The 24,487-nt window shown below is 45.6% G+C and overlaps 1 protein-coding gene across 5 annotated transcripts in view; it reads left to right on the top strand.

The window, feature by feature from the left end:
• The window catches only part of LOC126329352 (phosphofurin acidic cluster sorting protein 2), a 668,535-nt gene that overhangs the window by 402,435 nt on the left and 241,613 nt on the right, over positions 1-24,487 (top strand). The window contains exon 1 of one of the 5 annotated variants that reach the window (XM_049996162.1): positions 11,834-12,030. The exons of 3 other annotated variants lie outside the window; for them this stretch is intronic. In XM_049996162.1, the coding sequence (XP_049852119.1) occupies positions 11,951-12,030 (80 nt within the window). In that variant the 5' untranslated portion in view covers positions 11,834-11,950. Of the gene's footprint in view, positions 1-11,833; positions 12,031-24,487 lie in introns of those variants that run through there. One more of the 5 variants, XM_049996199.1, reaches the window with a different exon arrangement.

The following is a 24,487-nucleotide window of genomic DNA, read 5'->3' as shown; positions in this document are numbered from 1 at the left end:
CAGTGAATTCTGGATTCGGCCGAACGTTGGTCACGAACGCATTGGCGCTTTCGGCCTCGCATCCTCACCAAACCAAGGGACGGGGCCGAGGGATTCGGCCACTTGCAGTCGTATTTGGCTCTGATAGCTTGTCGAGGGTGCTCCAATTTTGTTACTGTTCTCGGATATTATGAGGGACGAAGAGGATTGAGAAGTGGTCGCATGTGAAGCGTTTACTCTGCTACAGGGAGCTGATCACCCGAAAAAGGAGGAGGAGAAACAACTCTGGTGAACGACATTTCTTTTCAAAAGTAGGGAGCAGTGTGGTGCGACAGAATCGCCTGACCTTAAAGCTGACTTGGAATATTGCCTATTTCATATTTGTGTCCGAATGACAGTTACAGATTTCTGATTGTTATTGAGTTGTGTAGGTCCTAAAATTTCCAAGGATGACACCTCTTTTAGGAGAGCTGTACTTGTAGCAGGAAGATTAATGGTCATTCTGTAAATGAAAAAGTATTTTCTATTGAGTTCTAGAATGCTTTTTACGTTTTATAACATTATTTTTGAACGCATTAATAATAAAGCGTGAAATATAATGTTGTTGTTGTTGAATTCTTTAGTCCTGAGTCTGGTTTGATGCAGCTCTCCGTGCTACTCTATCCTGTGCAAGCTTCATCTCCCAGTACCTACTGCAACCTACATCCTTCTGAATCTGCTTAGTGTATTCATCTCTTGGTCTCCCTCTACGATTTTTACCATCCACGCTGCCCTCCAATACTAAACTGGTGATCCCTTGATGCCTCAGAACATGTCCTACCAACCGATCCCTCCTTCTAGTCAAGTTGTGCCACAAACTTCTCTTCTCGCCAATCCTATTCAATACCTCATCATTAGTTATATGATCTACCCATCTAATCTTCAGCATTCTTCTGTAGCACCACATTTCAAAAGCTTCTATTCTCTTCTTGTCCAAACTATTTTCGTCCATGTTTCACTTCGTGACACTTAAACCTATACTCTATGTTAACGAATTTCTCTTCTTCGGGAACGCTTTCCTTGCCATTGCCAGTCTACATTTTCTATCCTCTCTACTTCGATCATCATCAGTTAGTTTGCTCCCCAAAGAGCAAAACTCCTTTACTACTTTAAGTCTCTCATTTCCTAATCTAATTCCCTTAGCATCACCCGACTTAATTCGACTACATTCCATTACCTTTGTTTTGCTTTTGTTAATGTTCATCTTATATCCTCCTTTCAAGACACAATACATTCCGTTAAACTGCTCTTCCAAGAAATATAATATAAGAAGTAAAATAAAACTTTTTCACTCACTTCTGTGTACACTTTTTTCCTACGAATTTATTCTGCAGGCAACTCGTACTGCTATGTCAATTTGATAGACTCCATCAGCACCAGTCCCAGATTTGCTTGTTTGTGTTCGTTGTTCACGGCCAATAGTTTTCAATAAATTCAGCATTTTTTTTTTTCACTTAGTGCACATTACTTTCTAAGAGCGCATTCATTTCCCTCCAAGCAACTAATTTTTCCAGTTTGCTCGTGTGGTTCCCGTAAACATTCCCGTTCACGATAAAATGCTGTCTCCGTATTCAACTCGATACTCAAGTATTTTTAAACAAAATAGATACACACCAGTTCAACAGGCACAGCAAATCGCTACTGAACGGACGAACGTTCGACCCGGCGTCCACACTAGGAGAGCAGTCCCTAGGCCAACCCATGGCCAACGGGCTTTGGTGTCAACGCTGGCATTCCCAATCGCAACCGCTGCCTTGGCTTAGATTTCCCGCCCATACACACTGAGCAAACGACGGCCAACGAAGCGCTCGCTTGACGTTCGTCGACCTCTTGTGTACCCGCCTTAGCGTTCTGTGAATTACGCGAAGTCATGCCGACTTAGGGAACTCCGGCCACGTGTGTTGTACATAAAGCGTGGCGCGTCTCCAAGCGATCGTGTTAGTTATGTAATTCGTTTCAGTCGAGGCTTTCCACATCATATGGACTATAGCGTGAACTTGATACTTAAGTTGTTTCACGGTTCTCCACGATCAGTAATTATCTGAAAGAATAAGGATAAGTAACTGAAGATTAGCTGCATGCCCGGAACCACTGTACTAAATGTAATTGTCAATATACGATTGGTTGGTGTCATTGCTACGTCACGTAATTCGTGGAAGATCACACATTAACGCAGATATTTAGGTGTATCACGTTGTTATAGATACATCAATTCGCAATAAAGGCACGATACTTATCTCGTTATTGGGGATATTTCTACAGTGGCGTCTTTCTCGACCTTAAGTTGTGACAAATGTCATCGACGTTTCTCGTGTCAGTGATAGTTGGCGAGCAGCTTGCTGTTGGTCGAACTTGTAATCGCTGGGCAGTGAAGTTAAGAGTTCATAGTTGTCCGACGTAGTCTGATGTCTTAACACTTCTACCGTTTTGTGTCTGGCCATTGCTAACATTCCAGACCTCTCAGTGACAGTACAATACGTGTACCACTGTAGTGGCCACAGCAATACGTAGCGAGAGCGGTGTTGCGCTGTCAGTCTTGTCTGTGTCAAAACTTATAGCACCGTCACAGGAGCTACCTATGTGTACGCGGTTGTTTCTTAGTATATCAAAAGCCATTCAACAGGAGAGATCGCATTAAACATTTTTCTATGTAAGACAACGGGTTTCAACAGACTGGTGACATCTTCAGGTCTTCAAATCATTTGTTGTAAAACATATTCATTTTACGCTAACCTCACGCACAAGATGTCAAGTGGATGAAAATATCGCATTATAAAAGGTTTGTAATCGCTAAAATATTTAAAACATAAAGCACAGGTGGCGATGACAAACATTTTATAATGTGCTATTTTTATCCACCTGACATTTTGTAGGGGAGGTCAGCGTAAAACAAACATGTTTTACAGCAAAAGGTTTTTAGGTGACAGTGTAGTCTGTTGAAACCAGTTCTTTTAAATTAAAAAAAAATATTTTATGCGACCTTGGCTGTTGAACGGTTTTTAACTATTAAACAATAGCCCTTCATTTCTCTCAAAATGAGAAAGTTCAGTTTCTTAGAATACCTAGTGAAAAGAGGAAAACAGAAAACTGTGTCCCAAAAGTGATGTAGAATTTGTAGCAACAAAAATCAGAACTCTAACGAAGCTGTCTGTGAAACCCTTTCACTGAACATTTAAGCATTCAATCAATGGGATTGTTACTTCTAATTTCGTACAGATGCTCAGCACAGCAGACGCAGGGGTGGACCAGCAGCGCAGAGCAAATATAGGAGACAGAATGTGCTGTAGCCACTTTTATCTGTACTAGTAACCGGTGCCATTTGTATGCACAAAGCAGAATTTGCGTCATCTGGCGAGAGGAGTTTGAACAAAGCAGGTTGGTATGCAGAAGTGGATGCGCCCTCACTCGCTGACTGAACGCACCTATCAGACTCCTCCCTCCATACGCGTGCGGCGCTGGGTAGACGTGGCTGCTTTCCAGTGGCATGGACCGTTTGCCGTGGTACGCAGCCCAAGTAATCAGGAGAGGAGAGACCTTCGTGAGAGGCATAGGCCCCTCTACGAACATGTTGACAGCCACCTGTCAGTAGCCCCAAACATAGTAGTCTCACGGATACGTTAGTCGGGTACTTTTGTGTGTGTGTGTGTGTGTGTGTGTGTGTGTGTGTGTGTGTGTGTGTGTGTGTGTGTGTGTGTGTGTGTGTACTGTTGTCTCGAAACGTAAGCGCAAATAGACTGCAACTTCTTTTTAGTAGAACTTGCTCAAGGGGTTGAGTGTCTTAAATCGTAAGCGACTCCTCAGTCGCGCTGAATAGGCAAACTTCCTTTGCTTTACTGTTGAGTTGTGTTGTAAATGTGACTCTTATTTGTGGGTGGCTATGATAAGTACGTTTACAGTATTTTTTTTAATTCGTCTCAAAGGCATCAGTTACGAGGGAATTAACAGAAATTAACATACAGTATAGTGTTGCGTTTAAAGTCTCGATAGTGAAGGAAACATGGCGTCGGAACATAGCCTGCCCTCTGTAGTAGCACTAAAGGCGCCGTAAAGCTCTAATTTCGTTGTGCGACGGGCGGACCGCTATGAAAAGTGTCACATATCGTCACTCTGAGACATGTTTCGGATTTAATCCTGAATAATCATACAATGCAGACCTTAACGTCTAGTCAACACGGATATATCGGCAGTAGCAGATCATCTACTGGGACCAGGGAACCATCGAATTCGCTTCTCTGATTTTAGGATTTCATTATCATCCCTTCATTACTGTGCTAGGACGTACAGAGACGCGATAGTAATTCAAAACAAATTCAGCAGAAAAGCGTAACTGAATTAGAGAAGTGCGCATCTTAATCCTAAATAAAGCAAACAGCGGCAACTCTTCCCCACTACAAGGTTCGTAAGACAAATCGGCACGACGCCGCGCTCTCTCGAAGTGACGAATCGACCGTTGCCAGAAACGTGCGAACATTTCGCCTTTCTACGCTTTTTTTGACACTGTAACTTCTTTCTGAGTCGTTAGTGTCTCATTTAGTCTACAGTATTGGAAGACGGAACATTATGCTCGGAGATATGCCTTGAACCACTACGTAATGCTCACAAAACAGAAATCACTAATAACCCGATACAATGACGCAGAGCCTTGTGATGAGAGACTTCACCTCTCCTTGCCTTGCCTGCCAGATATTCGCGATGAAAATACATTCCAACGGGAACGTTCGAATTGGGAAGCTTTAAGTCAGGCACCACCTCACTATAGTGCGCCGGCATCCTCGCCACTGCAACCTAATTCACACGAGCAAACTATTAATCGAAAGGTAGTGTGCTCCATAAATGTATACATCAAGTAGCTCATAGTTGTGTTATCGGCATCAACGCCGGTTCATTTGGAAACTGGGCACCAAGGACTTATGCAGAGTCGGCTTGTACATTCGTGTTCGGGTACCGAGCAGCACCTATTACTGCCGCGGCGGCAGACACTGTTACGTGATAGGGTAAGAGTTTGCACTGAAGTAGCAGTATTTACTGATGGTTGCACCAAGTACATTAGTCATCTTTCCGACATTACATCGAATGGCTGCTGGCAACGGTTAGTGTGCAGAGTATGACAGAGCGTGTCTTAATTCGTTCTTTTCCTTCGTAACACAGTATGAAAAACCTCTAGTTCTTAAAAAGGTAGATACTCCACAAATTGCAAGTTTGCCGCCTTTAGAAGTGGACGTACTCTTGAAGACGCTCTGAACTTTCATCCTACCTTGCACTGCTTCTGTTAATGCTGCTACTGTTCCTGCCTACATTTTCAAGTCTGCGCTTTACCAAATGGCTTATTCCTTGTGATGCAGAAAAGGAATAAAATTATAAAACTTGACGAAACCTATCCATCCATCAGTGTCTTTATCGCAGGCAAGGTCGTCTAAGTTTTCTTCCGTTGTGATTCACTGGCTTATTTTCTGTGTAGACGATGTGATTCACTGGCTTATTTTCTGTGTAGACGAGCACGACTTTCTAAATTTTCCACAGTGAAGTTTCCAGGTTAACTGTTGTCTTGTCTGAGATCACCGTCGTATTTACGAGCGAACAATCGCTAGCAAAACCACCAGTAACGAAGAACTGCGATGTACAGATAAGTGCAGAGAAAATCCACTGAGAACGGACGAACCTGGCGGGAGCAGAAACGTCTCATTTTGGTCGTTAGTGTTGGCGCAAGTACTGTCCGTTGATGCGCAGCGGGCTGCCGTGACTGCGGGAGCGTAGGCCGCAGTCACACAGGGGACGGGCCTGCTCCTCTCTGGCCGGGCCACTGCTGCGCACTATCCCAGTCTGACAAAGGTTAGGGCGTAGCCGTGCATTATTTTAGTAACAAAACTCGCATTCACCTCGAGTTCTGCCCCAAACCATATAGAATTTACGTCGAATAAGTTACAAATCATAAGCATTGGGCGACCTCTCTCCCGTTGGTCGTATAGGTGCTCTATTGCCGGTCACATACAGGTGAAGAATTTGACCTTTCTTGCAAGGCAATGCTGGCAGAGCATGCTGGCTGTCGGTAAACGGCCCAGCGCGCTGGCCCGCAACACTACAGACCGGGCCACACCTGGATCGAAGCGGCGCTGCGCAGTGACGGCCGTTGGTGTGCTGGGCTGACACCGACCAACCTGCGTATCGCTTTTAGGCGGTTCCCCTCACTCGACTAGACCAGTGTGGACTGGTTTCCGCGTCAGGCGCATCCTGCACGGAATATATGAATACATTCGAAGCAAAATTCATACGATTAACAAATGATGCACAAGAATTTGCGGTCCTTATTGGCACGTTCATTGGGATATCCGGCCACGAACACACACAGAAAACCGCGCAGCAGATTTATCTCCACTATCCTCCATAAAAAGAAGAGGAAAAAAAAAAGATCCTACATCTCCAGCGACGGAAGTTAATGGCGTATACATTGATAACGGCGACGATAGTGGTGCGCTAGTATAGTGTGACCGTTATCAGTGGGCGGGGCACCCAGCAAGTTCCGTGAAACTTATAACGACTGGGAAGGGTGGAAGCTGGCTAAGGGGGGTTTCCCGCCAGCTGGGTAAACAAGACGTGACTCACCGACTGTGCTTTCCTAGAAACGAAGTGTGAGGTAAATGGACGCTTTACGATAGCCACCCTGCACCAGTGAATGCTGACGCAGTGCAAAGCCGTGCCTGAACAGAAACGATGTATCGTCGAAACTGGTGGCGAAAAAATAAAAGGAAAACCTTAATAACGGCGACCGGTATTGCTGTATTGGATATTGACGAGCCGTAGTCCCGCTCTCCAGACAGAAGATGGAGCTACATTCATAGAAACATGAGGAATCGACATACGTGAAGTTCGCTGTGGTGCCGATCGTGCTTATAAAAACTGGGCAGTTTACCGTCTTTCCCATAGATTACTGTCCATACAGATATCCTACCTTCTGATTTTCTCTTTACAACAAACTAGCTGCTTCACGCGACTGCAGTCACGCAGGCGTTCGGCAGATATTTTGCACACGTCTGCTCCTCCCCTTCTACCTTTCCCACCTGCCCATACGCTCCTATACCTCCCCCTCTCTGCTCATCCCTTCCTCTCCCTTTTCTGACCATGCCCTGACCATCCACTTCTCCCCCTCTCTGTCCATCCATCCTCTCCCCTCCTTGCCCACCTCTCTCTGCCCATCCCATAGCCCCTTCTTTGCCCGTACCCCCTCCTCCCTCTCTGTCCCCTCCCCACCCCCCTCTTCTGTCCATCTCGCCTATCTGTTCACCTGTGTCCATTCCAGCCTCTAGCCCCTGCCAGACACACCTGTATTACGTGCACAAGTCGCCTGTCGTGCTGGGCAGACTGTCGTTTTTGGTTGTACCTGCGCTCCTAACAGAGCTAGGAGGTTCTGACCCCCACAGCGCTGAGTCTCATGTACAGCACCGAGCAGTGTCCAAATTTGGTTGAAATCGATCCAGTGGTTTACGTACATACACATATGGCAGCCACACTGCTTAATGTGAAGTAGGTAATGTAGGTTTAGATGCTGATGGATGCGTCGGGAGATGATGCATTCAGAGACCTTGCTGAATACTGAGGTGACGCAGATGGGCAGTAGGAGGAGATAAGAGTAGGTGGTTTGAGCAGTTTCAGGATTTTGGAGGTTTTCCACAGCTTAGGATAGTAACCTGCAGAGAGGATAGTGATGTAAAATGTTGCAAGGGTGACTAGAAAGGAGACAGGGCATTCTCTAAGGTGTTGATAGCTAATGCGGATGTAACCAGGGGATGTGTTGCGTTTTCTATGAATTACTTATTTATTTAATTTATTACTTATTTATTATCAAATTATAGACCTGTTACCTCATTTTTTAAAATAGGTCGTACATCTTACAAATTTCGTTTTTCACCTTTTTGCGGTTTTCTTTTCTTTTGTTTTATCTACAACACTTACGAAGAATGATACTTTTCAAAATAAGAATAATTTAATGTTTAACTATAAATAAAATTTTGTTGTTTTTTAAGAATATAAAAAGATGATAGGATAAAGGAGAGATTTGTTAGTACCATCACCGAATCATGGTGAATTCCTCAGAATGATTTCTTCGAGCCATTGGCCAGCAGTCTCTCTCTCTCTCTCTCTCTCTCTCTCTCTCTCTCTCTCTCTCTCTCACACACACACACACAGTTATTAGTTATTAGTAGGGGAATAATATTGCTTATCCTATTTATTACTAATCCTATGTATTAACTACTATAGGTGCCCATCCATGTACAGCATTTGGTGATTTCTTGGCTAGATCGCCAGCACCTTATGCTTATTTTCTGTCACATCTCAGCTTCCTCCTCCTGTTCCTCCTCATTGTCACTATTTTCGCTGTCGCTGTGGGTATCGCTGTCCATCCTCTGGAGATTTCTGTTACGGTGCACATAGGCATGTCTGTAACGTCGTGTCCGCATGTACTCTTCATGTGTTGTTTTTGAAATACTGTTTGTCAGTGCGTTTAATTGTGCCCATTGTTCTTCCTTCCTTATTGTTGTGTATATATGTATGACTGTGTGTAGTCTAAGTATAGTGTATGTCGATTGTTCGCGTATTGCCCGCAGAAAAAGAGTGTGTTCTGGAGAACCTTCTTCCCCGCATGTGCATGTAGGTGCCTGCCTCAGACTCACGCGGTTAAAGTATGTGGGATAAAGTCCGTGACCGGTTAAGAAATGTACCATACCGCGGCTGGGATCGATATGTCTCATTCTCAACCGCTCCCTTATGTCAGGGAGGAAGTCGTGCAGTCTACGTCCCTCATCACTTACATCCCACTCACCTCGCCATGTATCCAAACGCCAGCTTTTAAGGTGACGTATCGTCCCTACCGGCACACCGGTTATTGTGTGTACCTTATCTAGTCTCCCCACCTTTAACCAGTACCTTGCAGCTCTGTATTTGATCGTGATATCCATGGGGCATATTCCGAGCACCACACATAGTGGATCCGCTGAGGTGGTGCCGAAGGCTCCAGATAGCCTAATTACGACACTTCTCTGCCCTCGTTTGACCGATGCTTTGTTGTTGACCACGTTCAGTCTGTGTGCCCACGTGCTAGCTGCGAAGTTGAGTACTGATTCGAAGAGCGCAAGTGGTATGTCTGTATGACCGGTAGAGGTAATCTGTACTGTTTTGAATGTAGCCGTACCAGTTTGTGTACTATTTTTTTGTGCTTTGTCTTGTGTTAGCCTTATGTGTTCGTGGAAATTCAATTTTTCATCTGTGTACCCCAAGATAGCGCGTAAAGTGTGTTCGTTTGTTTATGTTCCCAATTTTACTTATACATCATGTATGTATGTATTAATCCGGGAACGTAGAAACGACTGACAGGCTTCGTCTCGCCGTAGCCCTCGTTGGTTCACAGCAGGCCACAGCACTCTACACACCCCATCGCCACACCACGCCACACCGAAGCTAGGGTTATTGTGCGGTTCAGCCCCCTGTGGACACCCCCTACCGCCGCCGGGAACGTCTCATACCAGACGAGTGTAACCACAAATGTTTTGAGTGGTGGAATAATTATGGTGCACGCATACTTGGAAACGGTGTTTGATTTATGCACAGTGTAACTGTGGCGGAATAAGGCGAACCATCCCGCATTCGCCGAGCCATATGGAAAATTGCCTGAAAAACCATCCACAGGCTGGCCAGCATACCGGTATGCCCGACACTAATCTGCCGGGCGTATTCATGCCGGGGACCAGCACACCTTCCCGCTCGGGAAGCAGAGCATTAGACCGCGCGGCTAGCCTGGTGGGCTACACATCATGTATTGTGATTGGGATTTAATCCTGCTTGTGGTATGTTGTCCGGGTACTGGAAGTTCAGAGCCCAGGGTGTGGAAGTGGTATTTGTGGTTTCGTAAATGGTAGGCAGGAAGGGGTAATGAAAGTGGTATCGTCGGGGATGGAGGTGATGTCCGAGAGATAGGATGCAAAGTTGACAGCTTTGTTCATGTTGTCAGGGAAAGTACGGTTATTGTGTTATTGGTTTGAAACCCGTCAAGTAACGGGCGTGGTGTTCGTGGATCTGACAGCAGCGTATGGTACTGTCCATAATCGGTTACTCCACGCAAAACTATACAATATGATCAAGAACGCCCACCTCGTTAGACTACTCAGCACCCCCATCCAAAACCGCAGTTTTTTTATTTATTTATTTTATTAAATTTCAAGGACAACGCAGTCGCTGGAGAGCGCAGAAAAATGGTCTACCTCAGGGAAGCGTCTTGGCTCCACTTCTCTTCAACATCTATACCAACGATCAGCCATTGACCCCAGACACAAGGAGATTCTTATATGCAGATGACCTAGCCCTTCCACGCAGAGTACGTGCTTTGAAAGAGTGGAAAGAAACCCGACAACGGCACTGTCGAGCTACCACAATCGGAACCAACTCAGACCAAACCCTTCGAAGACACAGGTGTGTGCCTTTCATTTATGGAACAGGGAAGATAATCGTGAGCTACATATTGCACGGTCAGGCATCCAACTACAGCATCATCACGCACCTTAGTACTTGGGAGTCACTCTCGATAGAACTCTGACATTCAAAACTCACTGCAAGAACACCAAAATGAAAATCTTCGCTCGAAACAACCTAATTCGCGAACTAGCAGGGACACAGTGTGGATCACATCCACAAACTATTCGCTGTTCTGCGTCGGCACTGTGCATTTCTACTGATGAATATGCTTCTCCAGACTGGTACAGGTCATCTCATGCCAGACAAGTAGACATGGCTGTCAACGAAACCTGCAGGCTGATCACAGGTTGCTTAAGACCTATCCAAACTGACAAGCTCTACTGCCTGGCTGGAATAGCGCCACCTTGGGTACGCAGAACAGTGGCTGCCAACAAGGAGAGACTGAAAGTGGAACAGGACAGTGCCCATCCACTGCGCGGACATAATCCACCACAGCAACGGCTGAGATCGCGAAATAACTTCCTGAGAACATCCGAGAAGCTCACCACTTCACCAGAGAAGGCAAGGCTGCAGATATGGAAGAAGTCGACGTCTCACCTGCAGACGCCAGAAGCTGAAGAACTGCCACCTGGACACAGCGAGAGCTGACTGGCGTGGAAATCTTTAAACAGATTACGATCAGGAGTTGGACGATCCATAGACAACCTGAAGAGATGGGGCTTCATAACAGAAGATACGTCCCGTGATTGTGGACAAGAACAAACCACAAGCCACATGCTCCAGTGCCTTTTGTGCCCTACATCCTGTACGAAGATTGATCTGCTGCAAGCCACTCCAAATGCCTTGGAGGTTTGCAAAGTACTGGGCACATGTAACATAAATACAATATTTATTGATGTGTATTGCTAGTGTAAATTTGTATGTTTGTGATTCGAGAATAATAATAATTGTGGAGGAGCGGGTAGTAGGGATGGTACGAGTGCGAGTGAGCCGGTGGAATGTTTCGCAATACTTGGGAAAGTTGATGGAAAGTGTAGCTTTCAGTCTGGTGCAAGTTTGCTACCAGCCCCGGCTGTTTTTAGCGGTGAGTAAATTTCTGATGTGTGTCTGTATTTGCCGGCGCCATGTCAGAGTAAAGGCGGGGTGTAAGCGACAGGATTGTCGGAGTAGTAGGCCTCGATCGCTGCATCCCGCGTTCGCCGGAAGAGTTCTAAACTGTGGTCGGCGTGAGAGCAGGCCCACCCCACCCCACCCCACCCCACCCCACCCCAGCGACGGCGGGCGCTAGGTAGGCGGTAGGCGGCGGCGTGTCTGGCGCGCGTGGCGCCACGTATCGACTGGCGGGTGAATCAGCGGCAGCGGCCAGCTGTGGGGCGGGCAGGCTGGCAAGCCGTATGGCTCAGTGCCGCCGCGTCTGGTAGCGCACGCGGCCGACGGCGACGCCGCGAATCGATGCCAGTGGGCTGCTGCCATGTTCTGCCCCAGCCGCCTCGGGTCGCCGCGACGTTACCAGCGCGTCCACGACGACGCCGACAGCGACGTCGCCACCAGGTACGGCACCGCGGAGCACGTGTGGCCTTGTGTGTGCGGCTACGAGGGTCGGGCGACACGCTTTGTCAGCCGTTTCAGCTCTTCGGTGGGCACTAGACGTTTCGACCTCACACCCTCGTCGTCAGGCGCCTTTAATTTTACGTGCACCGCGTGGCCGTTTTTGTTTTCAAGTGCCTCTAGACTTCGCACAGTGTCGTTCTTTCAAGCGAATGAAAATGTCTGCTGTTACAGTCACCACGTGTACGAAATTTAAAAGCTCCTAATGGTGGAGATGAGAGCAGAACTTCTGAACTTGCAGAGCTAACACCAGTTATCACAGCCTTTACATACATCGAACAATTATCTTAGAATGGCTGTAGTATATCACACGTGCTTACTTTTTATACTGATTTTGCATTCGTTGTGCTTCGAGTATTAAAAGGAGGGCAAATCGTTGTGCAACGCAAAATGCTTTCAAACTAAACCTCCCGACGCCTATCTTCACTCGTTACTGCTTCTATTCGCAACAGAAAGGATCCAGAACTTGCTTTGATTATTCAGGGTGTGTGCTAGCGATAAGTATGAAGGAAAAAAAAAACACAGACGCAATGAAGCATATTACCAAAAAAAAAAAAAGTTAGAGGTTTTACTAAATTTGACGCCAGTACATGGAAGCCCAGAACAACACTTTCCTGGGACCTTAAACGAGATTTCAAATCGAGGATTTGAGTGTAATAGCCGGCCGTAGTGGCCGAGCGGTTCTAGGCGCTACGGTCTGGATCAACTCTATCGCTACGGTCGCAGGTTCGAATCCTGCCTCGGGCATGGATGTATGTGCTGTCCTTAGGTTAGTTAGGTTTAAGTGATTCTAAGTTCTAGGGTACTGATGACCTCAGAAGTTAAGTCCCATAGTGCTCAGAGCCTTTTTTTTTTTAGTGTAATATGCATCGTTACGTTCTTCTTGCAGTATAGAAATTACGGGTGTTAACAATGTCAAATGAGGCCCATTGTTTCTGCAGTGTGTTCATCTCTACAGTAATTGACCGGAATACCTACACGTCCTGCCGATTTCGCATTCTTAATGTCGCATTCAATTATAATGCGACATGTGCATTGTAACCAAAATATCTATCAGCGACCTTTTTTGTGTACGTTCTCGCATGTGTTGCCTTTAGATACTGCGAGTAGCAGTGCACGCAGAGGAGTTTACAAACAATTCCTCTGCCAGTATACACTCGGATCACGCAATATCGAACAGGAGAGAAGCCCAATCCGAGTGCCGTAAGCCCCCGTGTCAACAGCGTCTGCCGGTATTTGGAGCATTGAGCGACGGTTCCGAGGCGCGTTCTGGCGGAAATGGCGGTCACCAGCCGTCACGTGTTTCTCCTGTGGCGAACCGTATCAAGTAACTCTCTCTGCGCGTACCGGCATTTCAGTCATGTTATATTGTTATTGCTTCGACTGCTGAAGTTACGTGTGTGTGTACATTGTACTGCAGTGGTGCGCTAGCAGGTACTTTGCTGTCGGAATGGGAGCTTAACGTCCCGCGGGCGCAGAGGTCAGTCGTGTAAGAGCGCAGACTCTACAGGAGAGCCCCTGGACGAGGACTCCAGCTCCTGACACTAGCAACAAATAGCTCAGATAAATCTCTGAAAACCTGAAGTAGATTCGCCGGTGGTATCTTCTTCCGGTCATTAGCACGTAGAGTGAGGAAGGAATGACTCCTTGAATTCATCTATGCGCGCTGTAATTAGTCTTTTGTCCTGGCGGTCCCTACGTGAGCGACGTGTAAATTCCTAGATGCCTCACGTACCATTGGTTCTTGAGACTTTGGAAGTAAGCGTTTATCTTCCATCGCCTCCTAACTAGATTTTCGACACGTCTGGGACGCACTTTTGTGATCCAAACAAATCCTTTATCATCGGGGCTGCCTTTAATTATCTAATTTTAAAGTTCCTTTTAGTCTGTTTCGCATCGCACGCACATGCGCACGCACACTTGAACATTATTCTAGCATTGGCCGCACGAATATTTTGTAAGCAATCTCCGTTGGAGATTGATACCATTTTCGCAGTATTCTGCCAATTAACCTGCTCTACATATGGTTGAGCACACGTGACCACTACAAACTTTTTTATATTATTATCGAATTTAAATGTTTCAGTTAACAATTTTATACAGACTAATGTACTTTATGCTTCCACTTAGTCATTTAAAGAGTTCATGGGTTTTTGTTAGCTAAGTGTAAAATCAGCTTCAGAAATTGGTGAGCCCTGAGCACGAAGAGAATTTGCTCCTTAGGTATAATTAATATTATCAGTTGAGAGTACTTCGACCCATTCTTGAAAGACGCAACGTATCCTATAATTAACATTAACTTATGGAGGCATCACTGAACGTACTGTTCAGGTGTTATTGTAAAACATTTTACAGAAACATTTTTTTCCTATGGAGTTGAGCCTCTATCGACTACGTGGTAACAATCAATATCATTTTAGTGTCTATGTCTTGTTCTTGTTCCAGCTTTGACTTCCTGCCAGTATCTTCTGAGCCCACCAAGAAGTGCCTATCTATGCTCTTCGCATAATGGTCCTCTCCGTTTTTTGGACGTTGATACCATTTTAAAACCTTGGTAGTTGTTCGCCAATCTTCTTAATTTGTTACTGTCAGAAATTTCTCTCACTGCCTAATATCTTTTACAGAAACAATATTTATCCAGATTTTTTATTTTAAAAACAGTACTACAGAAAAGTGTAAAACACCTTAAAAACATTTTAGTAGCTCTGTAATCGCTGGTAACGTTAGACTGGGAGTTAAGAGTACTGGCTATTAGTCTATAGTGTGCGTGTTTCGGAAACGATAGATTTTTCTAGCAGTATCAGTTTCGGTAAAATTCAGTGCTTTACCTCTAATATCTACATTTTCGTAAATAATCTAGATTACTTTTTTTTTCTTCATGGAAAAGTGTTTTGCTCATTTTACGTGAAATTTCGTGATCAGTCTTAATAGCATCTAGGAAAAAATCCTAAACAGTTGGGTTGTTGAACGAAACCCAACACTGGGGAGCGTCAAAAAGCGTGTTGCGAACGAGCCATATTCCTCGACGATCCCGTTGCGACGTGTTATCGTTCGTGACAGGGAACGGTTATAAAACTGCTTCGCCGCAGTGCACGAACTTCTCGTTTACCGATTGGGCCGCTGGTAGGTGTATCAGTTGGCAAAGGAATAGAAATCGGTCGCATAAGCTGACTTGGATTCTCGCTCAAAAAATTCAACATTTCAGTGAATTACTGTATTATACTTGCACATCGATGAACAGATTATACTAACGTGGTCATCAAGAGACACGATATCCCGCTGTTTGATGAGTTCTCAATGGAGATCCGCGTTCCAAGGCGAATAGGAACGGCAAATGACGAAGGCCCAACATGCGACCACGGTACCTTCAGGTATGAAACTGTGACTGACCATTGCTTTGAGGGACACTGCTTACCTCAAGTTTCTGCGTCTTGGACTTTGAAAGAGTCCGAAGTTGAAGGAAAGTTCTTGTAAAGCAGCATACAACGCACTAGCTAACACAACCGCATCAAGTCATACAGGATAGTTGAATGTTCTGTGGACCCGACTGTTCTGGGAAGACTGCTTGTTCCCAAATACGAAGTAAAAAATTCTGGGGACAGCGCTTTCCTTCCAGTAAAGGAGTACACCATTTTGTTGATGCCAACCAGAGTCTAGTGAGCAGTGGCGGAGTCGTACAGGATTTCAAAACAAGGAAATAACGCCAGTCAAGGTTAGGGTTGGCTCGAAGAGGAGGAGGAGGAGGAGGAGGAGGAGGAAATTAGAAGTGAGAGGCCGCCTCGCTGTAGACAGTGAGCACCTACAGAAAACGAGCTTTTTGACGATTCTCCGATAACATAGCAGAGTCCGTCGAAAGTGAGCAGGATTAGAGTTGAATCGTTTATGGAGTGGAAAGTGCACTACTAGATGCCTGTAATATGCACATAAACAAAAAGAAAGGTAAGGTAATGGTGTATGTTTAGCAGGTTGACATGTTGGGTGGCTACATCTGGAAGTTGGACAAGGTACACTTGAAGAGCTGAACGAATTTTGCTCTCAGAAGTGGAACTTATGGCAGCAAGAAAGATGTAATAGCAAGAGTTAGGCAAGGCGAAAGTCTTTCTGTAAAATTTTCATGGAAAAGCTATGTTTTGCACGCAGTTCCCTGTGGCTGTGAAACAAGGACAGTATGAAAGACGGAAATTAAACTACTAGAAGCCTTTTAAATGCCGTACTGGAGAACGTTGAAAAAACAATGGATCGTTCGAGTAAGGAGAGAGGATCCTCCGATCTAAAAAAAAACCATGTCTAATGAAACAAACGTAACTCGTCGAAGAGAGTGGGCGCACACGACGACACGAGTCGTTCTGGAAACTGTGTTTGAATTGGTAGTGAAAGACAAGAATCTCTGGAGCGGGCGTAGATCCGACATGAGCACGCGAGGCAGATGGTTGATGACGTGAGCCGCAGTACTTAAGCTGAGATGAAGATGGTGGCGGTCAAGCAGCGGGAACGGAGGGGAGAGACCCATCCAACGAAACGTGGTGGAGATGGCCGAAACATCATTCTAGTGACTTGTGTGCCGTAACAAGTTCGCAGGTGGTTCAAAGAAATAGAGTAAAATTATTCGTGGGGAACGATCCGAAAAGATTGTACCTTGATGTTGAATAATTTCATCGATTAATTCCGGCAAGCAATTTCGGGATAGACTCATGACCCCTGCACTATTTGCGTGCGAAACACAAGGGAAAAATTGCTCCGAAGAGTCACTACTAAAACGAGTGTTGACTCGCGAGGAAGGATTATTCACTGATTCGAATCCAATGATTATTTCGCTGTAGCTGTTTGTCTACATTCAGTAAACTTTCGAGACTAGACTGTAGTACTGGAAAACTTATGCCGACCATCTTCAAAAAGACAAAATAGCATAACTCTTCAGTGATGCAGATCTAAAACTACGCCAGAACAAACGACGTTCATTGGCTTCGGTGAGACCCCGCCAAGTACAGGTGGCTGACAGTCACCACCTGCCGAGCTGCTGTGATAGCGTACTCCTTACCCGTCAGGTGTGCATTCATTAAATAGCACCACTCGCCTACAAAAACTGGAAACCGACTAAACAGAATTCCAAGCCTCGAATGGGACTACACTGTGTAGTTTGATTAAACGTTCTTTATTGAATAAATAGCTATGTAGATAGCCAAGGGTCTTTAACCAGCGTCTTCTGAGATGTTAAACAGTAACGCACCCAGTCCGCCACAGGTGGCAACAGAACTTTCCTCCTGGACACGCATCAGCTGCCAGCAGGCTACCAGATTTCGCAAACGGCAAGAAGATCAACAAGATTGAGTTAACATTCAGGCTTTTCCACCCATCTCCTGTAGGAACGGAAACGCAATCGCAGTCATTTCCATCGATAATTTGCTGCTCCTACTAGCAGTACGCTCTGGAAAGCTGCACTTCCTGCCACGACTTTTCTAAAGTTTGTTTACAACAGGTGCCATTCTGGCAGAGGCATTACGCCGTAAGCAGTCGTGATAGGCTCGGGCTGCAGACAACTTTTGACAGATTTGGGAAAGACCGATCGAACGTGTCCAGGTCGGTTAAAGTCACCTTCTGCTTGATGTCTGAAACCGAGTCTGGCGTCACGAATAGCCAAGAGGAAGGCAACACGGCGAGGCGAGAAATACCATTACGGAATGACATAAGGCGTTCGCTACGGAACCTGAGTCGCATAGAATGTACCGTGCAGACGTTCCACAAGGCAGCGCGAAGCGGTGAAAATGTTGCTGCAGTGCACTGCACTTCACTTCTATGTAGCCACGAAACTCGAGTTGTCCCTACGGAGACGGACATTGTGCCGCTATATATATATATGACGTGTAGCGAAGTTACACACAGTAAACTATAGCTGAAATAAAATGCGGGAACAGTGGTGCGCGCAGGAGGTAACGCGCGAGTCGCCCCCCTCCCCGGCTGGCTGCGGCGCGCCGGCCCAGTTGGGGCAGCCGGTTTCACTCTCGCGCGCAGAGTTCCGGCGCGATTCGCGCCGCTGGCTGCTTTCCGCGGAAACGGCTCTGCATCACCACCGTGACAAACCGGATCCCACTCCACTATCACGGCCTCCCCGCCGCCAGGTGAAAACTGCGACGGGCGCTGCTCGCTCAGCACCAGCTGCGCCCGTGTGACACCTCCACTCCCGCGAGGCTAAAACCGTCGGAACACGGATCGTGTATTGGAACGTCGACGTTGCGCGTGCGAGTCTCTAGAGGAAAGGAGGCGTTCTTTTCGTGAATTGCTACTGAGGAAATTTAGAGAACCAACATTTGAGACTGACTGCAGTACAATTTTACTGCCGCCAACTTACATTTCGCGGAAAGACCCCAAAGATAAGAGAGATTAGGGCTCGTACAGAGGCATGTGGGCAGTCATTTTTCCTTCGTTCTGTTTGGGAGTGGAACAGGGAGAGAAGATGCTGGTTGTGGTACGAGGTACCCTCCGCCACGCACCGTATGGTGGATTGCGGAGTATATATGTAGATGTAGAGGTAGAGTTCGTGACGGCATAACGAAGAAGCGGCACGTTGCTCAGTCTTTCCGAACGTGCCCAGCAATATCTGGTACGCCAGATATTGTGAGCGTAGATTTGAACGTCGACCCATGAAATGGAAGAACGCCTCCTCTCTACAGTACACAGATGCAAGACGCTTACACTTGAAACCCATATTTTGTGGATATTATATACACATGGCGGCAATAAAACGACAGTGCGTTGGCGGAGCAGTCATTCGTACACAGGTGATTCATGTGAAAAGGTTTCTGACGTGATTATGGTCTCACGACGGGAATTAACACACTTCGAACGTGGAACGGTAGTTGGAGCTACGCACACGGGACATTGTTTCTAAAATCGCTAGGGAAATCAATACTTCGAGATACACAGTGTCAAGAGCGTCCCGAGAATACCACATTTCTGGCATTACCTCTCACCACAGACAACGCACTAGCCGACGGTCGTCACTTAACGAGCGAGAGTGGCGGCGATTGCGTAGCGCTATCAGTGCTAAAAGACAAGAAACATTGCGTGAAATAACTTCAGAAATCAAAGTGTACGTGCGACAAACGTTTCCGTTAAGACACTGTGGTGACATTTGGCGTTAATGAGCTATGGGAGCAGACGACCGACGCGGGTGCCTTTGTTAACAGCACGACATCGCCTCAAGTGCCTCTCCTGGGCTCGTGACCATATCAGTTAGATCCTAGACGAGACGGCCGCGGTGGTCTAGCGGTTCTAGGCGCTCAGTCCGGAACCGCGCGACTGCTACGGTCGCAGGTTCGAATCCCGCCTCGAGCATAGATGTGTGTGATGTCCTTAGGTTAGTTAGGTTTAAGTAGTTCTAAATTCTAGGGGACTGATGACCACAGATGTTAAGTCCCATAGTGATCAGAGCCATTTAGATCCTAGACGAGTGGAAAACCTTGGCCTGATCAGATTACTTCCTATTCCAGCTGATAAGGGCTGACGGTAGGATTTGAGTGTAGCGCAGACCCCAGTAAACCATGGACCCAAGTTGTCAACAAGGTACTGTGCAAGCTGGTGGTGGTTCGATAATGGTGTGGGCTGTGTTTACATGGAATGGACTGGGTGCTCTAGTCCAACTGAACCGATCATAGACTGGAAATGGTTGTATTCGGCTACTTGGAGACCATTTGCAGCCATTCACTGACTTCATGTTCCCAAACAACGGTGTCATGTCATCAGGGCACAGTTATTCGCGATTGATTTGAAGAACGTTCTGGGCAACTGGAACGAATGATTTGGCCGTCCAGATCGCCCGACATGAATCTCAAGAACACTTATCGGACCTAATAGATAGCTCATTTCGTACACAAACTTGTGCACTGACACTTTCCCAGTTATAGACTGCTATAGAGACAACACGACTCAATGTTTCTGCAGGGTACATAGAACGACGTGTTGAGTCCATGCCACATCGAGACGCTGCACTATTCCGGAAAAAAGAGGTCCGACACGATATTACGACTTCTCACTTCAGTGTATATGCCGTTTCTAAAAATCCGGAAAAATTGATCTCTCGAAAACCCGTCTTTATTTGTAGGATCTTTCCTAATAAAATAACGCGAAACAACATATTGTTAGTTAAAAACTTATTGTATCTTGCGTATTATGAAAGCATGCCGTTTAGAGTCAGTGGCTCATTGAGGTTCCCTCTTCGTACAACCTGCTGTAGTTAAAGGTCAGTTAATAACATAGCTACGATTAAAGCACACAGAAGATGTTAATATGCATTGTATATTTGTAAATCATTTATGGCCGGAGGAGCATGATCAGTAGAGACGCACGTTAGAAATGTAAACATGGGTTGCTGATTCGCAGACCGACTGGATCCAAATATTTTTACTGACTTTCGCGTTTCCAATGTGTTTTGATGCTTCCTGATTAGTTTAATAAAAGAATATTCTATAATATTCGATATTATGTAAATAAAAGAGCCCTCTTTGTCAGAAGTGAGTTTGTTTGATTGTCTTTATCTGCAAGACAGCTTGCACTACTTCCAGTAAAATGTTCTACACTTTCTTGTTTCAGGGTTTGTATTTCACATGACGTAAAGATTCTGCTACTGAATAGAAATAGTGGTCAAGTAAGAATCACCTAAGGACGTTACTAAAACGTGACAATGATGAAATTATGTTTTATCTCATGATTCAAATGGCTCTGAGCACTATCTGACTTAACATCTTAGGCCATCAGTCCCCTAGAACGTAGAACTACTTGAACATAACTAACCTAAGACTACCACATACACCCATGCCCGAGGCAGGATTCGAACCTGCGACCGTAGCGGCCGCGCGGTTCCAGACTGTAGCGCCTAGAACCGCTCGGCCATACTCCGGCCGGCTTGTGAACAGTCTTCGCACGTGATGGATTGCCGAAATCTTTCATGTGATTTCGAACACCTACCACTTCACCATGCGAACCTTGCCATGATTATTCAGAGCTGATATATTGAACAGTGTATTTTCCAGTTAATAAGGCAGACCTTCGGGAATGGAGCGTAACAAAAGCTTAAGTAACGTTTATTTAGCACATTATTACTCTACATTCGTCCCTAGCCTGCAAGAACTGTAGTTCGTTGAAAATATGCGGTGGATCTTCTAGAGGTTAGAAGATGATGCAGCTCTGACCTCGGCGGACTCCCCGACAAATTAACTCATTTAGCTTCCCGGTGTTGAGGGACTGTCAGCCCCGTCGCCAACGTTTCTGGCGAGGCGAGCAGCACATTGAGAGCAAGCAGAGGCCCGCCGTTTGCGGAAGAGCGGCTCGTATCGGTGTGGCTTCATTTACGCCGCTGCTTATTGGCTTGGCGCGGAATGGAACTGAGGTTCAGCGACAAGTAAATGGCTTCCCAAGTCCACGCTACCCACCACTGTGGTGCGACTTCAGTTGCAGACTAGCGGCTTGCGTTTCAGTAGAAACAGCTCCACTGACTGATTGCAAAGATATTCCAATGCCTAGAGACTGTTGCACTTTGGATTTGCCAGGAGCACCGTACATCACGTGTTTCACATACAGCCTTAACTGCGCAGTATCGTATTGAGTGATTTTTCACATCGCAGTTCTGCCCGGAAGATGCAGGCCTTGGAACTTGTCGTGGAAACGACTCCTTGAAGTTGTCCATTGAGGCCTGCTGTAACACACGCAGTCGTATTCACACTGATGTTTGTCACAGTCCTGTTTCCATTGATCACACCTACAATTCAAAACCATTATTTCTCTTAGTTACATCCGCGATAATTTTAATTTTAGTGCCCAACGGATAGAAATTAAAGTTTCAAACAAAACATCCTGTACGCATCCATTGAGTATTATGTGCTCGTTGTTTTTTGGAGAGGTTTTTACTGCTTAAATCTCAAGCGGACAGTCTTACGACATCAGAGAAGTGTTGTTGAATTTTTTGCTCATTTGCACGAAGTGTTGCGTATTTGTCATAAGAAATATTACATAAAAATTACTGTTAGTTGTAAAGACGACTTATTTTAAGTATGTTAACGCTTACCTGCCCGACGGGAGCTAAAAGTTCCCTCCACTTCCTCGAGTCATAATACAGCGTCGAGTTGAACTCGTGCGCAGATCTCCTGTCGGAAAGCCTGTGTACCTGTGCTGCAGCACAGGAAACTCTGTGGCTGCGATAGTGGAATGTCTCTGCCCACGCAGGATAGTAAACGACACTGCCGTACCCATGCAGATACAGTAGGGGGAGTTGTCATGACGTCACAAACTTGAAGCTCACTTCCGCCATGTTAGTAGAGTCAAACATTACCTTCTTGTGGACGTCTTTTGATTAAAAAAAAAAAAAAAAAAAGATTGCATCATTTACAGGTGTACAAATCGTTCTGATTATAGTCTGAAGAGTAAAGCAATCCCTTTTCATTCGTAAGTGGAGTCGTGGAAACGAATTTTTTTATATACTAATGACTTTTTGTTCCGCTATTTACTTTTAATGTACTGGTTTTATTTCTGTCATCTTGACTTTATAGATTTCCTATCATTACAACTCGTAAGAGCGCTCTGGTTGAACGCTGTGCATACCAAAATGTCTTCTCAGCATTTTCGCAGTAGACGGAACATCGGTTTCGTCATTGCTTCTTAAGAAAAATGCTGGATTATGAAAGCAGCCTTTTCATATTATTTGCTTCTTGATTATTCGAAACGTGTAGCACAACGAAAGTTACAATAACGAGGCGATATGCGTCGTATTATTAGGTCAAGTGGGCACTTAAGACCAGAAAATCATCTGAAAATGCCTCCGTGTTTCTATATTACTCACAAAAGCCCTTTAAACATTTACTATTTAAAACAGCACTTTCCTGCACAAGACAGAAATTCAGAGCAAGAAGCAATCGTGTGCTAATGTTTTGGACAAACTAATATGGTTGTGCCGCCTTAAAAGCAACGTACAGCGGAAGTTTGTCGCGCCATCTGCCCTTAATATGCCTCCATGGCCCTACTGCTATCGATCTGTTCATTTCGTCGTAAGAGTTGGAGGGCTCTGCTAACGTGAAAGGAGACCACCGTGTTTTAATGTTTATAAGCTGGTTCCGCATTGCTTTAGTTGATGTAAACTGATATTTCTAAAGCAATAGGTAGATAACCCGAGCAGGAATTTTTCCGGCGCCGTGAAGACGCGCCTGAGTGTCGGTGGAGAGCCCGGTTGACAGTGGCCCATATTCTGGTGCACTGTCCCACTTTTCACTGCCCAGCGACGAAATCTTGGGGTACTGGACTTGGTGCCGCTAATTTTATCTGACAACGCCTCATCGGCTGGTTTAGTTTTACCTCCTATTTGTGAGCGTGGGTTTTATCATTTGATCTAAGTTTTAGCGCATGTCCTTTGTCCCTTTGTGCGTCCGCACCTCGTGGTCTCGCGGTCGCGTTCTCGCTTCCCGAGCACGGGGTCCCGGGTTCGATTCCCGGCGGGGTCACGGATTTTCACCTGCCTCGAGACGACTGGGTGTCTGTGTTGTCCTCATTATTCCATCATCATTCCTGAAAGTGGCGAGTTTGGACTGAGCAAAGGTTGGGAATTTGTACGGGCGCTGATAACCGCGCAGTTGAGCGCCCCACAAACCAAACACCATCATTGTGCTCTTTAGTGCTTCTAGGGTGGGGGTTTTCATGTATTGGAGAGTGGCTGGCTTCTCCTTTTGTGTTCTCATGGTCAGCCAGCCATGGTAATGTGCTCTGTTGTTTTAACCTCTTCATCCCGTTTATTGCGTTTCTGTGGTTTTCTTGTCCCCCTTTTGTCCATTTACATGTTTGTTGCCCTTCCTCGTTGTTTTTAATTTTTCCTTTTATTCCGTTTTGAGTTGTCAGTCTCGTTTATTTTATTTTCACACTTGTGGCATTGTTTTATTCGGAGCAAGGGACTGATGACCTCGTAGTGTGGTCCCTTTCCCCCTCTTTTAATCAAACCAACCAATCTACTCAATTGGAGATGGCCGGACGTCTCTGGCCCGAAATGACGTGCGAGAAGGTCGACGGGATGCGGCTGCACGTCCGGAAATTATTAGAAGATGCAATTATATGGCGATGGTACAGTCCCAGTTGCGTTTTGTACACAAAACTATATGTATTGCTGTGAACTATTCCGTTTTTAGTTCCTTTCGTAATATTCTCCTGAAATATTAAATCCGTTCGTACAGTTTTTTTATAGTTTGCGGGTGGGAAGCTAATGTTGTTTGTGATGTGCCTCAGTCCACCGAACATATTGTCAGATAGCTGAATTGATTTTTGTACGTATGTACACTGTATTAATATGTCTTATAAAAGCAACCAACCATCCAGCTCATGTGATTTTTGGAACATTTTGTTTTTTGTCATTGGTGCTACCGGACATTTT

The sequence above is a fragment of the Schistocerca gregaria genome, chromosome 1 (assembly GCF_023897955.1).
Source record: "Schistocerca gregaria isolate iqSchGreg1 chromosome 1, iqSchGreg1.2, whole genome shotgun sequence".
Taxonomy (NCBI): Eukaryota; Metazoa; Arthropoda; class Insecta; order Orthoptera; family Acrididae; genus Schistocerca; species Schistocerca gregaria.
The sequence above is the reverse complement of the archived record's forward strand: the minus strand, read 5'-3'. Positions and strand labels throughout refer to the sequence as shown.